This window comes from Rattus norvegicus, chromosome 1, assembly GCF_036323735.1.
Source record: "Rattus norvegicus strain BN/NHsdMcwi chromosome 1, GRCr8, whole genome shotgun sequence".
In the NCBI taxonomy this organism is placed as follows: domain Eukaryota; kingdom Metazoa; phylum Chordata; class Mammalia; order Rodentia; family Muridae; genus Rattus; species Rattus norvegicus.
In genome coordinates, this window is record NC_086019.1 from 162323557 (window position 1) to 162341940 (window position 18384).

An 18384-nucleotide genomic window follows, 5' to 3' on the forward strand; every position below is an offset into this window, starting at 1 on the left:
TAAAGTTGTATTATCTTCCATTGGAAAAATAATAATATTCCTTATTAGAATTCCAGATTAACATATTATATGAAATAATCTTACATCAAGAATAAGAAGAGTCTAGTTCTAAGACTCATTCAGAAGGGGACAGGGAGATGGCTCTGAGGTCAAGGGCTTACTGCTTTTGCAGAGGACATGAGGCTATGTCCCAGCACCCACATGGTGACTCGTAACCATCCATAAGTCTAGTTCTAAGGGATCTTCGGACCTCTGTAGGCACCAGGCACATGTATGTATGTATGTATGTATGTATGTATATATGTATGTATGTATGTATGTATGTATGTATGTATATTCAGGCAAAACACTCATACACATAAAGTAAAATAAATCTGAGAATATTTTAAAAGAACTAATAAGAAATTCTGTTAAACTGGGGCAATCCCATTATAAATCTTCACAATACACTCAATACTACCCAATGTCTCATCAGTCCAAGGTGTCTAAGAAAGCACTTGAACCTGACAACCAGCCTTACAACTGCTTTCTCCTTCAACTACACTGTGAATGATGAGCTGTTATAAACCATAAGAGCCAAGCTGCTCATTACTTGCTTAAGCCGACTTTAACCTGAGTAATTCTAATCCCTCATATATGACTATATAGGCCTTTAGAGACACTAGAAAGTTATCAAATATTTGATGAGAAAGTGTTTCTATAAAAACTATGCTTTTAAATTAACACCAAAATATAAGGTCATTTTTTTATTAGATAAAACTTAACAACTGGCTTTATTTATATGATCTAAAATGTCTCCTTTCCACTATAAAGGACTATTCATTTAGGAGACAGCCATATACCAAGTCTACCAGTTTAACAAAAGGGAGGGCACCTGAGGTCATGGGGGTAAAGGGGAGTGTTCAATAGTACGAAATGGGGAAAAAAGACTAACAGGAAATAAGTAGAAATTATATTAAAATAGAACAAAATTGTGCTAGAACAACCAATATTAAATGCCTGAAATTCTAGTGTACATGTTTCACCTAGGTAGAGATGTATCCAAGTAAGTACTACATATTCAAACAAGAAGAAAAGCTGGCTAAGCTTTCACTGCAGTTGCTCTACATTTTGCATAGTACAAGAGACCATGCAAAAGCTGATTAGCATCTGTGATTTTCTGGTTTTTGTTGTTCCTTTTGCAGTTCTGAGAATCAAGTCTAGGGCCTTGCTCATACTAGGCAAGTGTTGCAACTCTGAGCTTCATCCACAGTCCGTTTTGCATTCTCTAGGGTACACACTGAATCGTGATGCTTAGATACCACAGCACCACACACAGAATCTGGCACTTAGAGAACCTATCTACAGATGCTATACTTTAAGAGTGAAGAAAACTCAGTGGGGCCAAATGACAATCATGTGCGGATCACAATGGGCTCTGATAATGACAATCCACTTCACAGACTTTTCTTCTTTCTTTTTTTCGGATGCGTGTAAACTTCAGAAGCAAAAGAACTAACTATAAGTTCAAAGGCAGCTTGGGCTATATGGCTAGTGTGCGGCCAAACTGGAATACATAGTGAGAGTCTGTCTCAAACAGTAACAACAAACTATGAAAACAAATCAAAACGATTATACCAGGCTTGGTGGGCCAAGCTTATACTGCTCTAGTGACTAAGGCAGGAGGATCACAAATTCTAGGTCAGCAAGAACCTGCCTCAAAATAAAACATTAAATGGTGGGGAAAGGAGCTCTGAGGAGCACTGCTCAGTGGCCCAGTGTGGCTGAGCATCCCAAGAAGGGAAAGGTTTGAACACTGTGGTATGCTGACTTAACAAATTCATTGGCTTAGGTCCTACTATCCACAGGTCTTCAATCACTCTGTCTTGCTTTCTGAATAAGGTTTTATGCTGCTTTGTTCAAAGAACGATGCAATAAATAAGGGAAAAAGCACACAAACAACAGCTCCTCGCCTAGACACTGCAAAGACTAAAGGAATTACAATCAAGTTTTGCCCCAGATTCTCAAAATGCCTTCAGGGTTAAGACAATGAATTCATCTCTGAAGGAACCAAACTTCTGCATAAAATGAGTATATTTCTACAATCAATTCTCACTAACATTCCCCAAAAAAGTTTAAATCTGAAATTATCTAATATATATGCACATAAATAACAGTTTCACTTAAAAAAATAAAAATTCAACTTTTCTAGAAAGTACTATGGAAAATTTAATCTGCCTTCTAAGGTGTTATACAAAGAGCTTCACAAATAATTTATATATGTTTACAACAGGATTATTTATAATAACCAAACAAGAAAAAAATCTAATAGTCAAAAACCCCATATTGTAAACAATCTAACAGTAAGAATCTGATTAAATTGGGCTGGAGAGATGGCTCAGCGGTTAAGAGCACCCGACTGCTCTTCCAGAGGTCATGAGTTCAATTCCCAGCAACCACATGGTGGCTCACAACCATCTGTAAAAGAGATCCGATGCCCTCTTCTAGTGTATCTGAAGACAGCTACAGTGTACTTATATATAATAAATAAATAAATCTTTAAAAAAAAAAGAATCTGATTAAATTATTGTAAAGAAGAGAATGTTATATAACCATGAGATGATGGTCAAATGCATTTACTGATATGGGAAAATATATATGTTATTAATAAAAAATAAAATTTAAAATATCCACGTAAACATTTACACAATGCATTATAGATTCTTAGCTTTGCCTGCATCTTTCTAAAGTCCCTACAATGAGAGCATTTTTTTTTTTTTTTTTGCTTTTTTTTTCCCCCAGAGCTGGGTACCGAACCCAGAGCCTTGCGCTTGCTAGGCAAGCGCTCTACCACTGAGCTAAATCCCCAATCCCAAAGTTTTATTTGTTTTGTTTTTGTTTTTGTTTTTGTTTTTTGTTTTTGGCTTTTATCTTAAAGTCTTCTATTCTTACAGCCATATGTTTGAGAATATTTTAGCAAAAATACTTTTTTGTATGGCAGAGAGAAATCAGAACCCATCATCTGCTCATAGATGAAAGCAAAAACTTATCTAAATTTGCTACAAGCTGATGATGAATAAACTTTTTAAATTACTCTACCATAATCTCAATGTCATAGGACAGCAAGAATTTAAAATAAAAGTGTTATATTGTTTAAGTAAAGATTGTGAAACGGGAGCCAGAAAGATGTTAGGTAAGCATGGAGCAGGAAGTAGCTAAAAATATTTGCCACCAAATTAAACTGTTTTAACTCTAAGTCAATATATCCTACAGTGCTGGAACCACCCACTCATGTGAAATAGCAACTAACCATGAGGTGATAGTGTGTGTGTACGTGTACATGTATGTGCGTGCGCGCGCGCGCGCGTGCATTGATAGTTAGGTATCAGATCAAATCTCTGCTTCTAGGATGTGCATACTTACATCACTCTACTGCAGTTCAGAGCTGCTACACCATGAATAAGGTCCCAAAAAGGCTTCATGACATCTAGACACACCTGCAAGCTATATAGTACTATGAACTCAGATACATGTAAGAAATCTGTTTAAGGTCATAAAACAACTACCTCCCAATGAAGGTCAACTTTCTGAACTGTGTTTATACTATTTAAAGATACTATCAAATAATAAATTAGAATTTTAACTGTGTTACTTAAATATCCACTTAAAAGCTATGGTACAATGATCCCTTTCCTCCTCAGGTTGGCAAACACTGGGTTTTCTCACTTATATGTAAGAGTGAAGCCAAAATTAACAGCTTTGAATACAGAGCTTCATGCCAGCACCATGCTCTGCCCTGCTTTTTCCACTCTGAGTTATCAGCAAATCAAATTACTGCCAGGAACTTTATCCTTTCACTTTAAAAGTGTGAGAGCAGCTCAACTGGGACAGACAAAACAGGGCTTGTCTACAACATAGTAGGCAGCTCAAATCCACAAGACTCGCTTAATCAGATCATTTACATAATTTTAATTAAAAATAATAATCAGTGAAAACAAATGCCTCATTAACATTCCACTTTAGAATCTAAAATCCAAATACTGTAAAGATTAACGAGGCAATAAAAACCAGGTACTGTTCCAACATACTAATAAACAGGCAGACGGTTAGCTTTACTATCTCAGTAAAATATTTTTAAAAAAGCAAACAACATAAATGGTGAAAAGCAAATAGATATTCAAATATCTTATGTTTAATAAGCTAAAGTGACATTAGCAACTGAAAATCCCAATTATGTTCCTAAAATATATTCGGATGCAAATTGGATTCCATTTTCCTCTTTGCAGCTTTATGTGACCTCTAAATCCACATCTCTCAAGTTGGTACAAAAACTGATATCAGTAGAGTCCTGCTGTAGAGAAACATGGCTTTTCTTCTGACCAGATAGCTCCATGCTTTTAACATAATCTAGATATACGTACCAGAAACAATATTACTGCTGATTATCTTGCCTCCCAAGGTAGCTAATGATTTGGGCACCACAGTAATGATGCTACCGCTGGTAGTTTTCACATAGGTTGCAGCTCCAGGGGTTGTGGCTACTCGACCTAAAGATGGGCTCACTGTTGGCCGGGTATAGGTTGCCTGAGTACCTACAGGAAGAAAGTAGTGAAAAGAAAAAAATGTCAACACTTAAAATCATACAATTTCACTATAGTTTAATAGTTTATACCACTTTAACTTGAAAATGAAATTGCAAGGTGCCAAGGCATTCGTTTACAATTTTATAGCCAGTTTTCAATGTGTATAGCAAGAACCAATGCCAAGTCAATTCAAATTAAATTTAGATATAAAACTTTGTGATGTGTTGCATCAAATTACCAGCCTATGGAAAGGGAGACCCCCTCACCCTGCCCCCATTATCTTTCCTCCACTAGTTTTATGCCAAAGCTTAAACGTAATCATCCTCCTGCCAAAGCATTGTAGGTGTTTCTCTTACAAATATTAAGGCCCCTGTCCGATGCTGTCCCAAAGGTAAACCCAGTATCACCACCAAGGCATTTACCTAAAATTTTATAACATTTCTGTTCTGTACCCCACTGTTCTCTAAAGAGATTTCTTCCATCTTTTAAAGGATTAGTCCATTGTTTTTCTAGCAATACAGTTGAATTGCCAGGAACAGTTTTTAGCCTAAAATTATCTATTTGCATATTTCTTCAACTTTAACTGACCCAATAGAAAAATCTATCTTTATGTCTCTCTCAAAGGATTTTATACCCTTTCCCACTATTTCGACGATCTTTCTCTTTTCCAAAGAAATATTGAAAACTAATCAGATGAGTCTTTTACAGTTTCTTATAAACCCAGAAATTCAGAAAGACTCCTCCATTCCTAAAGGAGGAAGAGCCTCAGTGAAATGAAGAGCAAACATGGAAAGGACAAGGTAGCATTAGCCAAAACTGAAATGACATTCAGAGACTCTATGACAGACATTTCTGAAATACCCACCTCGCAAAAAAATGCTTTTAGGAAGTTACTTACTTTAAAAACTTATAACCACTACAATCATGAGAAAAACATTAAGAAGAATTAAGACTAGTCACAGCATACATCTGAACCAGGAAAAAAAAAAAAAAAAAAAAAGGCCAGGACAAAGTAAACATGCTATAGGGGTATAAAGTTTGAATACTTTGAATTATAACTATTTAAAAGAAACACTTGCTGAACTATAAACTCAAGACATATAAGCCAGAATAACTATGGGTCTGGCTTTTATATAGGTTCTGGGGATTTGAACTCAGGTCCTTACACTAACTTAACAAGTGTTTTTCCTCACTGAGCTATCACCTTAGCTCCTGACTTGATATCATTAAATACTTACAAAGGGTGGTAACTTAAAATGCTCTACACTGATACCACCTCGAGCTCAGGCTAATTGCCCTTCTACCAGTCTAGGCAACCCTTACTACACTGTAATGTAACATGAGCTGAACTCTTAACCTCATAAGTAATACCCTGTGTATTAGGTATGTTTTCAGTTACCCAACAAACCCTAACCAAGCACCTACATATGGTGGCTAAACAGATTTGTTCTCTAATCCCATAAAGTTTATTGTCTAATATGAATAAAACAACAAACAACTAGATAAATAGAAATTGCAGAGGATTATGAAAAAATATATCAAAAAAGTGATAACTTCAGGGTCAGAACAGAGCAGAGGGAGTTAAGAAAGATCTTTTGAAAACTACTCGGTAGAGTGCTTGCCTCACATGCACTAGGCCCTTGGTTTGACCCTAGCACCGTATAAACCTGTGTGGTGGAGCACACCTGTAATCCCAGCTCTCAGGAGGTAGGGGCAGAAGGATCAAGAAGGAGTTCAAGGTCATCCCCAGCTGCACAGAGTTCTAGGCCACAGACCCTGTCTCTAAACAAAATTTAAAAAAGGACTTCTTTGTAGAACTGTTTCCATCTCTCTATGTGCAACGTGACACCCACGGCTGGTGTGGGAAGCTACTGATGGCATGAATGAATGGACTGATGCTTGTGGAACTTACCGGTAGGAGTAGTTACCAGTTTAGTTGTCATAATTGCACCATTACTGCTAACCACCATAATTGGGGAATTGCTACTGGTGGGTAGAGTTGCAGTCACTGGTTTGGGTAAGATTTTACTTGGTTGAACCTGCTGTGTGATGATTTTAACACCTTTGAAAGAAAAAAGATAAATCTCAGTACAAATAATTTTTAAGAAATGTCACTTAGCCCAATAGGGCAACAGTCACACACATTTACTGAGTCTTAACCTAGAAATGTCTTTTTAATACTGAAGAAACTCTAAGTTTTCATTATTCAAATTCCTCCTTTCTAAATTCCACCAATTCAAGAATGCAGCTATATTTCATTAACTGATTTCTTAAAACGAAATCTAAACTTTTATCTATGGTGGTATGCATGAGCTTTCAAACCAGTTAGCAAAAGCAAATAATCTGCTCTATATAAGTACTTGAGAAGAAAGGACTAGCATAAGACATCAAAATCAGTCCACACAGTCCTTCCAGATACTCAGCTACAAAGACTTCTCGTGACTCTGTGAACTGACATACACCGGTAAAAACTCAACAGCCCAAGAACAGTTTTTGTTTGTTTTTTTAATGACTGCCTCATTTTTCATTGTTTTGAATTGAGATAGGGTCTCATTATGTAGCCAAGGCTGGCCTGGAACTACAGATTCTACTGCCTATGCCTCCTGAGTGCTAGAATTACAGATGTGTACCACCATGCCCAGCTTAAAAAAACAAACAAAACAAAACAAAACAAAAAACCAAAAACTTTCTTGTTTTTATCTGTTGTTGGTATAGTTGAACCCAGGGATTCATTCATGCTAGGCAAGGCTCTACCACTAAGCTATATCCCAAAGTCCTTAAATAGCTTTCTGTATAAAAGTATTTTAATAACTCACTTTATCAAATACAGAACGCCAAAAAGGCCACATCGTATTGCACCTATATAAAACATGCATGTGAAAAGAACACAAAGGCAATACACAAAAGATATAATAAAAATTGTTAAGGAAGTTATGTTAGGACTTTAAAAATTATTTTATTTACAATGCTACAATGTTTACACTGACCTCCCAAATATCTTAACTACACTTTTAAACAGTAGCAACTAAAGAAGAAAAACTTAGTGTCATTTCCCCACACTGATCTTTAGAGAAAATACTTAAAAGAAGACATTTTCTTCTTCTTTTTTTTTTTTTTTTTGGTTCTTTTTTTTGGAGCTGGGGACCAAACCCAGGGCCTTGCGCTTTCTAGGCAAGCGCTCTACCACTGAGCTAAATCCCCAACCCCAGAAGACATTTTCTTAGAGAAAATTAAGAATTATAATTTTTTGATGTGGCATGATGGTATACCTTGACTATCATCAAGTTGATGGAATTTAGAATTACCATGGAAACAAACCTCTGGGCATGTCTGGAGGGATTTCCTAGATTAGGTTAAGAAGGGAAGATCTACACGCTCCATGGGCTCTGATCCTGGACTGAATGAAAGGCAACAGGAATTGAATAGAAGCATTGCCTACTCTCTGTTCCCTCACTGAAGACTCAACTCAACCAGCTGCCTCGGCCACCCTTACTTCCCTACATGATCTTCTAACGTCAAGTTAAAGGAAACCCATCTTTTCCCAATGGCTTTTGTCAGCAACGAGAAAGTAACTAATACAGGTAGTGATTTGAGCTGAGATATTAAGGAAAGAAATAGAGCTATCTACATATTTAATAGCTTTAAATAATTCTAAGCTTCTATTAACTAAGAAAGAAATTAAAAGTATGGTATTTGGGCATAATTATTTAAATAACTTTTATGACTAATTTTTATCTGTAAAATAAAAATTAATTAGTATATATATCTCATAGGGTTCTTGAGGATTAAATAAAATTTTAAAGTATTTAACACATGTCAAGAATTCAATAAGTATTGTAGAAATAGTTCTGGATATAATAAACCATAAACAGTGAAGTTATATAAAGAAAGCTCACTTCTAGTGTGTCTCACTAGTGATCCTGTATAATTCCCATGCAGAAAGAAGCTCTAAGGGGTTGGGGATTTAGCTCAGTGGTAGAGCACTTGCCTAGCAAGTGCAAGGCCCTGGGTTCCTCCTCAGCTCCAGGGGGGGAGTGGGGGGGAGACAAAGCTCCAAGAAATATCCATCACAGGGAGAAAAAAAAAATCACTAGAGACAATTTTATTCAGTCGTAAGTAAATCAAGTGATAATCTGGATCAAATAAATAACATTAAGAGAAAACATTATTTCTCAAAACTGATCATGAAAGAGAGAGCAAATCAAATAAAGTTCTAAAACACCCTCTCAGCAGGTGGCAGGCCCAGAGAGTTGCCCTCAAAAGGACTGTCATTCCAATGTCCCTAAAACATTCTGGAGAGCCAAGCCTGGTGTGACTGCAGGAAGAAATCTCCAAAACCACACAATGGAACTAATTAAAGTTAAAGCAAGCATCATTAAAAGGCTCTGGGTACCACAGAATGGCTCCACGGGTAAAGAAACTTACTGACATCATGTCTGATTACCTGAGTTCCATACCAGAGACTTATGGTGGAAAAGAAAACTTATTCTTGTAAAGTGCATCCTGACTTCTACATGTACACCACAGCACACATGCAAGCACAAACATACTCTCACACAGTACCTGTGCACATACACACATTCATTCCCACACAAAATATAAATAAAATGCAATAAAAAAGAACCCTTTAGAAAGGGGTCTTAAGGTAAATAGGGAACCAAGAAACATGTGCCCAAGCTAAGTCAAGTTCTGTGATAGCTGAACCAAAACCATTTCTTTCCCTCCTTCAGTTCAGTAAGGTTGTGATTCCACTCCAGACTGCTAGTCCTAGAGTGGAAGGACTCTTCTGCAAAACTCCTAGCCAGAGGACATTCTTTTCAGGAAAAACAGGCCTTCAGCTTACTCTCCTCATAGTTACTTAGTGCCAACTGAAATACCACAGAGAATATTTCTAATCCACAGAATCCAACTAGAAAACAATACCAAAAGGCTACTGAAACAAAACAAAACAAATCTCTAAACATTATGGAAATAAAACAGCATAATCCTAAATATATCTCGTCAATGAGGAAGCCCCAGGGGAGGTTTCAGAACAAAAATTATAGGGAAAATGACAACATATCAAAGTACATATGATGCTGGCAAAATAGTACTAAGGATTTATCAAAGCAATTATAAGTGTAGAACTAAATGCTAAATGCACAGAAATAAGAAAAGGTCTTTAATCAATAATCCACATTCCAGTCCTCAAGAAGCTAGAAAAGCAAAAGAAAGCCAAAGAAAAATGGGAAAAAATGAGACTAAAACTGGAAAATGGTCTGGGCCTCTGAATTGACTTCCTCAGATTACTTTCGGGTTGATGTATACTCGTCTTATTCTGTAGTGTCTTTGTCTAGTTTGGTTATCAAGGTGCTAGGGCCTAAAATGAGTTTGAAGTGTTTTGTTTTCTAGAAGAGATTAAGGTTGATATTAATTCCTTAAATATTTAGTTTACTTCTCCAGTGAATCAGCTGGGTCTGGAACAATAAAGCAAAACTCTATTTAATAATTATAATAAAAAAACTTGGTAAAATTGAAAATACCTAGAAAGCCTGACAAAGAAAGAGCTCATTAGTATAGACTTTGTAGCCATTTACAGGACAATAAGGAACTGATAATGATAACTAACCATTTTGACAACTTAGAAATGAATAACTTAAAAACTATAAACTACCAAAGTTCAACAAAGATGAAATAGCTAATCCAGTTTTCCAACCATTAAAAAAAGTGAGTTCATAATGTGCATGCTCCCAAAATAGAGATCTCTGGGCCCAGCTGACTCACTGGAGAAGTCAGCTAAGATTTTATGGAATTAATACCAATCCTCTCTCATCTTTTCTAGAAAGTGGAACACTTCAAACTCATTCTGACGCCTCTAGTATCTTGATAGAACCAAACTAGACAAAGACACTACAAAATAAGTATACATCAACTCAGATAATCTGAGGAACCGAGTTCAAAATCCCAGATCTACACAAATGCCAGGCAGTATGGTGTCTTGCCTGGATCCCAGCATCCTAGAGGTGAGAGGTAGAGACAAGGGATCCCTGAGGAAGCCAATCAACTGAACTAAGCAAACTGGCAAGCACTGAGTTCAAGTGAGAATCCCTGCCTCAGCCTACAAGGTAAAAAGTGATCATGGACACCAGCAGTAACCTCTGGCCTCCATGTGCACTTGTACACATGTGCACAAAAATCTTCACGCATGTCTACACGTACTTACATGTGAACACACATACACATGCCTATCACATACATACATAAAAAAACTCATACAGGGTTGGGGATTTAGCTCAGTGGTAGAGCGCTTGCCTAGCAAGGACAAGGCCCTGGGTTCAGTCCCCAGCTCTGAAAAAAAAAAAAAAAAAAACTCATGCAGAGATAAAAACTGAAACCAACGTTGTATAAAAAAGAATTATATACCATAACTAAGTAGGGCTTATTTCATATATGTAACTGGCTCAATAGAAAACCAACACATGTCATTCACCATATCAGCAGCTAAATATTAAAAAAAAAGATTAGGCCACATCACTTGAACACAGAAGAACATCTGACAGAACCTAACATGAAGTCATAATGAAAAACCTTAGGAAAGTAGAAATGTCCCATTTCAACTCAAAATGCATATACACAAATCCTGTAACAGGCTTCACACTCAACACTCAAAGACCCAATGCTTTCTACCCAAAACCAGGATCAAGGCAAGAATGTCTGCTCAATTCCTCCTGCTTATTATATATTCTAGCTAGTGAAATAAGACAAAGGGGGAAAGAAAGAAGGAAGGCAGCTGGGCAAGAATACTGATTGGAAAAGAAGAAAAGCCATGTCCTTATTTACAGATGATATAATGAAATACATCCTACATACATAGGAATCTCAAGAAATCTATGTTCTATGTAGAGACTCCCAGAAATAATAAAGTCCAGCAAGCTATAAGAATACAAGTTCAGGGACATGTTTACAAAATTCACTCAGGGCTATAACTTAAAAAAACACCTACAGACACTTCCAACTAGAAACTGAAGAAAGAAGTAAAAAGATGTAAATAAACGGGAAGACACACTCTGCTCGCGACCACAGGACCAGGCTGAGGATACCCGGCAGACCTCACCCACACTGGCCAGTTACCTGACTCCTGTTTGATCTGGATGGTGGGTTTGATACCAGGTGGCAGTGGTGAGTGCTGAGGCTGTTGCTGTTGCTGTTGCTGCTGCTGCTGCTGCTGTTGTTGTTGTTGCTGCTGCTGCTGCTGCTGCTGCTGCTGCGACACTGAGGAAGGCTGGGCCCCTGGCTGCGGTGTCTGTGGTGGCACTTGCTGTAACTGCTGCTTCGGAGACTGCTGATGCTGCTTAGGAAACTGCGCGAGGATCTGGGTAGGGCCGCTCACTAAGCTTTTGGGGGAAGGGAGTCTTGTCGACGCCACTTTGATTGCTGATGTGGATACACCTACAGAAAAGAAAAGAGGATTTAGGAAAGGGGAGGGTGGGCAGCTCAAAACAAGGAGGATTTGAACCATTCCATCAGTGTACTCTCTTAGAAATACAAAAGGTCAAATGAAAAGTCAACTATTGTAAAAAAATCTATAAAGCTCTTGTTATAGTCTTGCTTCATTAACAAGGTTCTAATTTTTCTTTAACCATCCTGCTATTTTCATTGCTGTTTAATTCTATTAGAATTGTTGGTTGCTAGTCCAATCTTTCTTTCTTCCCTCCTTCCTCTTTCTTTCTTTCCTTCCTTCCTTCCTTCCTTCCTAACAAACCCCAGTTTTTGTTCCCTTGAGAATCCTCATTCCTGGGCACTGGTGTACACTTCTGTGGAGGCTGGTCTCCATGCCAGCTTTAGAGGGCAATTCTTAAATCCCAGCTTGTCATGGCACACCACTATTTTTTCTGGGAATAAAGTAAAACTAATTATAGCCAACATGCTATGAAAGAATCTTTTCCTAGAGAACACCTACATAAGGTTTTCTCTTTTTTAGGGGTGGCACTACACAAAACGGAATTTTCTCTTCTTCCTTTGGGTACTTTCATAACTGGCTATGATACTTACAATGCACTCATCTAACCAACGATGAAGTTACCCAAGGAGGGAAAAAAATTCCTTGATGGTCCAACGATTCACCTAACTGAACTGAAGCCTTCTTTCTGTCTGATAGATTTCTGAAAAAATAAACTTTCTTACAGTTACAAACCAGTCAGCCATTCAATGCTTATTTATGAAAAGTCATTCATTGTATCGATCATCACATTTTTCAAATAGATTTAGACAGTAATACAGTCAGACTCTAGAACAATAACATGTGAATGTAACAATAACATGTACATGTGAATGCTCAAAAGAATACAGGAAACACCACTAAACAAAACACATTTTCCAAAGTCTACCTTTGAAAACATTAGGGATGAAGCTACATTGATAATTTTGACTAAATATGTGCTATGGTTTATAGAAAGCCCATGTGTTGAAATTCAGTTCCCAATGTAATGAAGACTAGAAACATCATCTGACTTAATGATTACGGTTTAAAGTAGGTAAGGTTTAATCTCTCTAGGAGATTAAAACTCAGCAGAAAAATCAGGGAGGCCCATGGTTATCGGTGGCTTTTAAGTGGAAAGGAAGTCAGAGAAAGCGTACATGTGTGCTCCTTGTCTCTTGCCATGTAACAGCTGCACACTGTCTTAAAGGTCTGAAAACGAGAAAGGCTGACCAAATGCAGTTCTTGATCTTAGATTTTCAAACCATAAGACAAAATAAAATTTTTCATTATAAATTTAAATTATAAATTTAAGGATGAAATACTTCATTGTACCAAATAAAAAATAGACGGATTACACTATAAAAGAGCTAAAAGTTGTAACATGAACCTTAGAGAAAGAAGGAAGCCCAAATACCTTTTTATATAAAAAAGTATAAATTTGGGCAAAGAGATGGTAAGTATTTGCTGTATAAGCCTGACCATCGGAGTCTGATCCTCAAAACAATACACATGAATGTGGGGACGAGGACTAACGCTACAAAGTCTTTTCCTGGCCACCACACACTTCATGACACATGTACGCCTGCACGCACACACAATATTAAAAATAAAGTGTACGTAAAGAAAGATAATATATGAAAGAGGACTGGCCATATTTTGTGTACTTAAGATAACAAAGGGGTGGTGGGGGGTCAAGAAGAAGACAACATACTAGTTAAACAGTTTCAAAGTTTTAAAAAAATCTTAGCTATTCCTGGCTGGTGTGATGGGTTTACAGATAAAAAGATTGCTTCCATGCCTACGGACCTGAACTCAATTCCTAAGACCCACATGGTAGGAGGAGAGAGCCATCCCCTCTGACATTCACATGTGTGCCATCAATGAGCATGCCCATACAATAAACACAAAGCCACATTTACACACAATATAAATAATCCTTTTAAAAAGGAAAGAAAGAATCCCCCATAATTGTGTTTTATTTTATATTGTATTATAAACAAAAATAACAAGGACTTAATATTAGCCAGACTATGTGAAGTAATCTAACACGATTGTTCAAGAAAATAAAGTGTGCACACGGACAACTCCCAGAAGCTCCCCTTTCCCACTGAAAACTCTTGCTGCAGTGATGGTGAGACCTAGTAAAAGTCACACAGATATTAATGTAGAATACCAAAACCAGGAAATAATCTGAATAATAATACATGAGTAATTAATTGTCTAACAGTAACAGAATTAAATAATAACTAAGACAGTTATAGAAAGTAGAAGAAAGCCAACGATGTTGAACTTTCAGAAAACATAGTAAACGGAGTAGGAGTTTTTTACTGCATAAACAAAAACAACACTGCTGGTGTGGGTAAAGGCTCAATATGTTAAACAGGAAGGGTATTATAATAGGGTTATGGGCAACTGGTGGACTTGTTTTACTTTTTTTCTTTAAAACTCCTGAATCCACTGGTTTCTGACTTTAAAAACTTAAACAACAAACAAAAAACCTGCTTAGATGCTAAACGTAGACCATCTCATGAAGAGTGAGATTTCTTCAAAGCCAGTCTAGGAGAACTACGGTCAGCAGAAGACTGTCATACTATGGTGAAAGGAATACACGCAGTCCATAGAAAATATAGAAAGAGGATAAATGAAAGAAAAAGGTTCTTACTAAGCAAGAAATAGAAGCAGTAGAATAAAGACGCAGTCAATCTAAGCAATTAGCAGTGTCCTGTTCTTTGATTAATCAAAAGGACAGACAACTAGACAGTCAAAAGTTATTTACAACTTCCAATTTTGAGCAAAGAACCAAATAAGAAACAGTCACTTAAAAATAAACTAATTTCACATACATGCAAAACACACCAATTTACACCTCTATGATACCAGCATGAGACTTAATACCAAATTATAAATTCCCCTTTCCAAACATTAAAGGGCACAATATGTACAATATGCTGCTAGCTTTTACCTAAGGAAAAGTTTAAATATGTATGTATTTGCTTCCACATTTACCAATGGAAGAACTTAGAAAGTAATGGGGGTTGGAGAAGCAAAGGGCAGGACAAGATGTGGGAGTTCCCAAGACAGGAACAAACACACACACACACACACACACACACACACACACACACACACACACACACACACTCTCACTCTCTCTCTCTCTCTCTCTCTCTCTCTCTCTCTCTCTCTCCCCCCCCCCTTCTCTTTCTCTCTCCCCCTCTCTCCACACTCCCTCTCTCAGTTGTCTTCATAATTCTGCCACACATGGACAGAATTGGCTGGTGGCGCACCACTCACCTTGTGCTACTGTTGACATGACCACGGATGGTGTGGAAGATACCACTGCTGTTACTGCAACTGTACTAGAAATAGATGATGACGTAGAATTGCTGTTGCCATTGCTGCTACTGGTGACCAGAGAGGCCTGGGATGCAGTTATAACAACAGGTGGCTTCTGAGTGGTGGAGGCAATGACTGATGTTGGTACAAGCTTAGTGACTGCTGCATAGTTATGGGATTTGGAGAGAATGTTGGGCACAAATGTTGAACTCGGTGATGTGGTCACTATAATCACCTAAAGGAGGAAAAGTAAGTTATTTCCATGTACCTACTATACACTATTAGTGCATTTAAGTTCATATATAATTCAAAACTAAGCTCTGCAATATGAAAAACAATTCAACAGAGAAAATAAACAATTAACTAAAAGTTTATGGACTCCTTAGCAGCAAGTATGCAAACCAGCATTTTCCAGCAAGTATTTTAAGCGGTGGTGTTCGATGTGCATTATGTTCCTCTGCAAGCATCCCAGCACACTGTACATCCCAGCACACTGTACATCCCAGCACACTGTACGCAGTCTGGGGATGACTCGCCTTACACGAGAAAGTACTGTGGACATCTATCTGTTCACCTGTAAATACTTATTGAGCATCTACTATGTGCCAGGCATGGTTGTAGATACTGAGAATAGAAGAAAAAACAAAACTTACTTGCACAGAGCTTGCATTTTAGTGGGGACAGAGCAATAAAAATACACAGCATGTAGAAACGAACGGAAGAGACAATAGACCAGACTAAAGATAAAAAGGATGATGATAGTGTTGGTTTTGTTTTTGTTTTTTTAAATATAGTACTCAGTGAAGATTTCTCTATAAAGTGGATATTTGAGTAGAAACCAGAATAAGGACAGGGTACAAACCATGTGGTGTTAACACCTAGAAGGGCACTCGGTGGCATGGGGGCTTGTTTCACTCAAGAGGCTTTAAAGAGCTAAGGGACAGATTGGCATGACACACAACTATTTTGAAGTAATCGGGGACCAGATGTAAAGCCCTGACATTTTGTGTCCTTTCATATGACGTGATACAAGTGGCACCACTTCTCTGTGATCTTCCTCCATAAAACTCATAACCCTAGTGAGGAGAAAACCATCGCGAAAATTCTAGGAATGGGGTATCTTACTAAAACACCTGACCTGTCAGTCCTAAAAAAAGCAAACAACAACAACAACAACAAAAAAAAAAAAAAAAAAAAACCAAAACAGGAAAATCTGAGAAACTTTCACACTGAAAGGTGTTTAAGGAGAGAGGACAGGGAATAGAATGTGGAATCCTAGTGAGAATCCTGGAACTGAAAAGGATAGTAAAACCCAAGGAAAGCCAGGGAAGAGGTGTAAAGTATGTAACTCTTATGAATTTCCTGTAAATATAAATCTGTTTTTTAAAGTATCTATGTGTGACACTGAAGCTACAGTAGGGCAGTGATGGTAAATAAAGATCAATTAAGAAGTTCTCAAAAGCCAAGTGTTCACGGAGCTGTGAGTTACACCTTAGAGGGGAACTAGTATGTGCTCCTAGCCTGATATAAAGAACAGATATGGGGCTGGGGATTTAGCTCAGTGGTAGAGCGCTTACCTAGGAAGCGCAAGGCCCTGGGTTCGGTCCCCAGCTCCGAAAAAAAGAACCAAAAAAAAAAAAAAAAAAAAAAAAGAACAGATATAAAAAAGAGAGAAGTCAAGGTTTATGCAGTAAGGCTGAGAAACTGTAGTTAGCTTGCACTGAATAAAAGAACCCTAGCCAGCATCACCCAATGTCCTGAAAATAATAAAGTACAGAAAGCCTACAGCAAAGAGGGTTAAAAGCAGAAGCTGGATCAAATATGAAAGCCAACCAAAAGTAAATGGATCTCATATTAAGAAGAATAAGAAGCCATGGGAAGACTTTAGCATAGAAACAAGATGTGATAAATATTTTAAAAGATTGTTCTAGTTGCCATGATGTGACAGGTGAGAGTGGAAGCTATTACAGCAGCCAGAAAAGAAGTGACAGCAGGGGTTGGGGATTTAGCTCAGTGGTAGAGCGCTTGCCTAGCAAGCACAAGGCCCTGGGTTCGGTCCCCAGCTCTGAAAAAAAAAAAAAAGAAGTGACAGCAGTTTCTTGGGCTGGGGTGTTCGCAAAAAGAAAGAAAAGTAATCAGATTCTAATTACTCTGACAAGAAGAAAGAATGATAGCCGTAGGGTTCCTAGAGCAGACCCAAGAAGAGCTCCTGGAGCTGACATGTAAGTGGGTTATCTAATTGTCCTGAATCCTACAACACAAGCGCTATTATCCTCCCCCCCCCCCCCCCCCCGTTTCACGGTCGGGAACATAAACATTACTTATGCCTTGCTGTATTACCACAGTTTTGCTGAGCGGTGAGTAAGCAGTGCTAGAGTGATATCCGCTCTTTCACTAAAATTACTTGTGCCTACCTAGGACAGAACAAATTGGTTTGAAAAAAAAAAATCCAAACAAGTTAAGAAAGAAATTCTTTTTCCTTTTACACTGCCCCTAAAGAAAGTCTAAAGTTAAATTAGTCAAAAATTTTCTGAGTGATTTTATATACTGTATCTACATCAAGGAAACTTTAACTATGCTATTAGTACATACTTTCAATGTAACAAAGAATTGAAAATTAGTACTTGCCCATTACTTTAAGGAGTCTGTTGTTTTAACAATCAATACATGCCTTGACCAGTAGACACTTGTGGAGAGTTGGTCAGTACAATCACAACTAGGCTGGATTAGCCAACAATATGCAGTATTATTGAAAACAACAAGAAACTATTACACACATGGGCTGGAGAGATGGCTCAGCGGTTAAGAGCACCCGGCTGCTCTTCCAGAGGTCATGAGTTCAATTCCCAGCAACCACATGGTGGCTCACAACCATCTGTAGAGAGACCCGATGCCCTCTTCTGGTGTGCCTGAAGACAGCTACAGTGTACTTATATATAATAAATGAATAAATCTTAAAAAAAAAAAAAAAAAAAAAAAGAAACTATTACACAAACTGATAGGTGGACCAATATGGTATTAGGGTCC

General features: G+C 37.6%; 1 protein-coding gene across 33 annotated transcripts in view; it reads right to left on the reverse strand.

The window, feature by feature from the left end:
- Positions 1 to 18384, reverse strand: part of Emsy (EMSY transcriptional repressor, BRCA2 interacting) — a 69576-nt gene that overhangs the window by 28390 nt on the left and 22802 nt on the right. For 27 of the 33 annotated variants that reach the window (XM_063267144.1, XM_063267115.1, XM_039101098.2 and 24 more), the window contains 4 exons: positions 15316 to 15592; positions 11673 to 11990; positions 6475 to 6624; positions 4401 to 4571 (listed from right to left, as the gene is read on the reverse strand). In XM_063267144.1, coding sequence (XP_063123214.1) covers positions 4401 to 4571; positions 6475 to 6624; positions 11673 to 11990; positions 15316 to 15592 — 916 coding nt within the window. The remainder of the gene's footprint in view (positions 1 to 4400; positions 4572 to 6474; positions 6625 to 11672; positions 11991 to 15315; positions 15593 to 18384) is intronic. The other 6 variants (XM_063267148.1, XM_063267146.1, XM_063267093.1 and 3 more) reach the window with 1 other exon arrangement.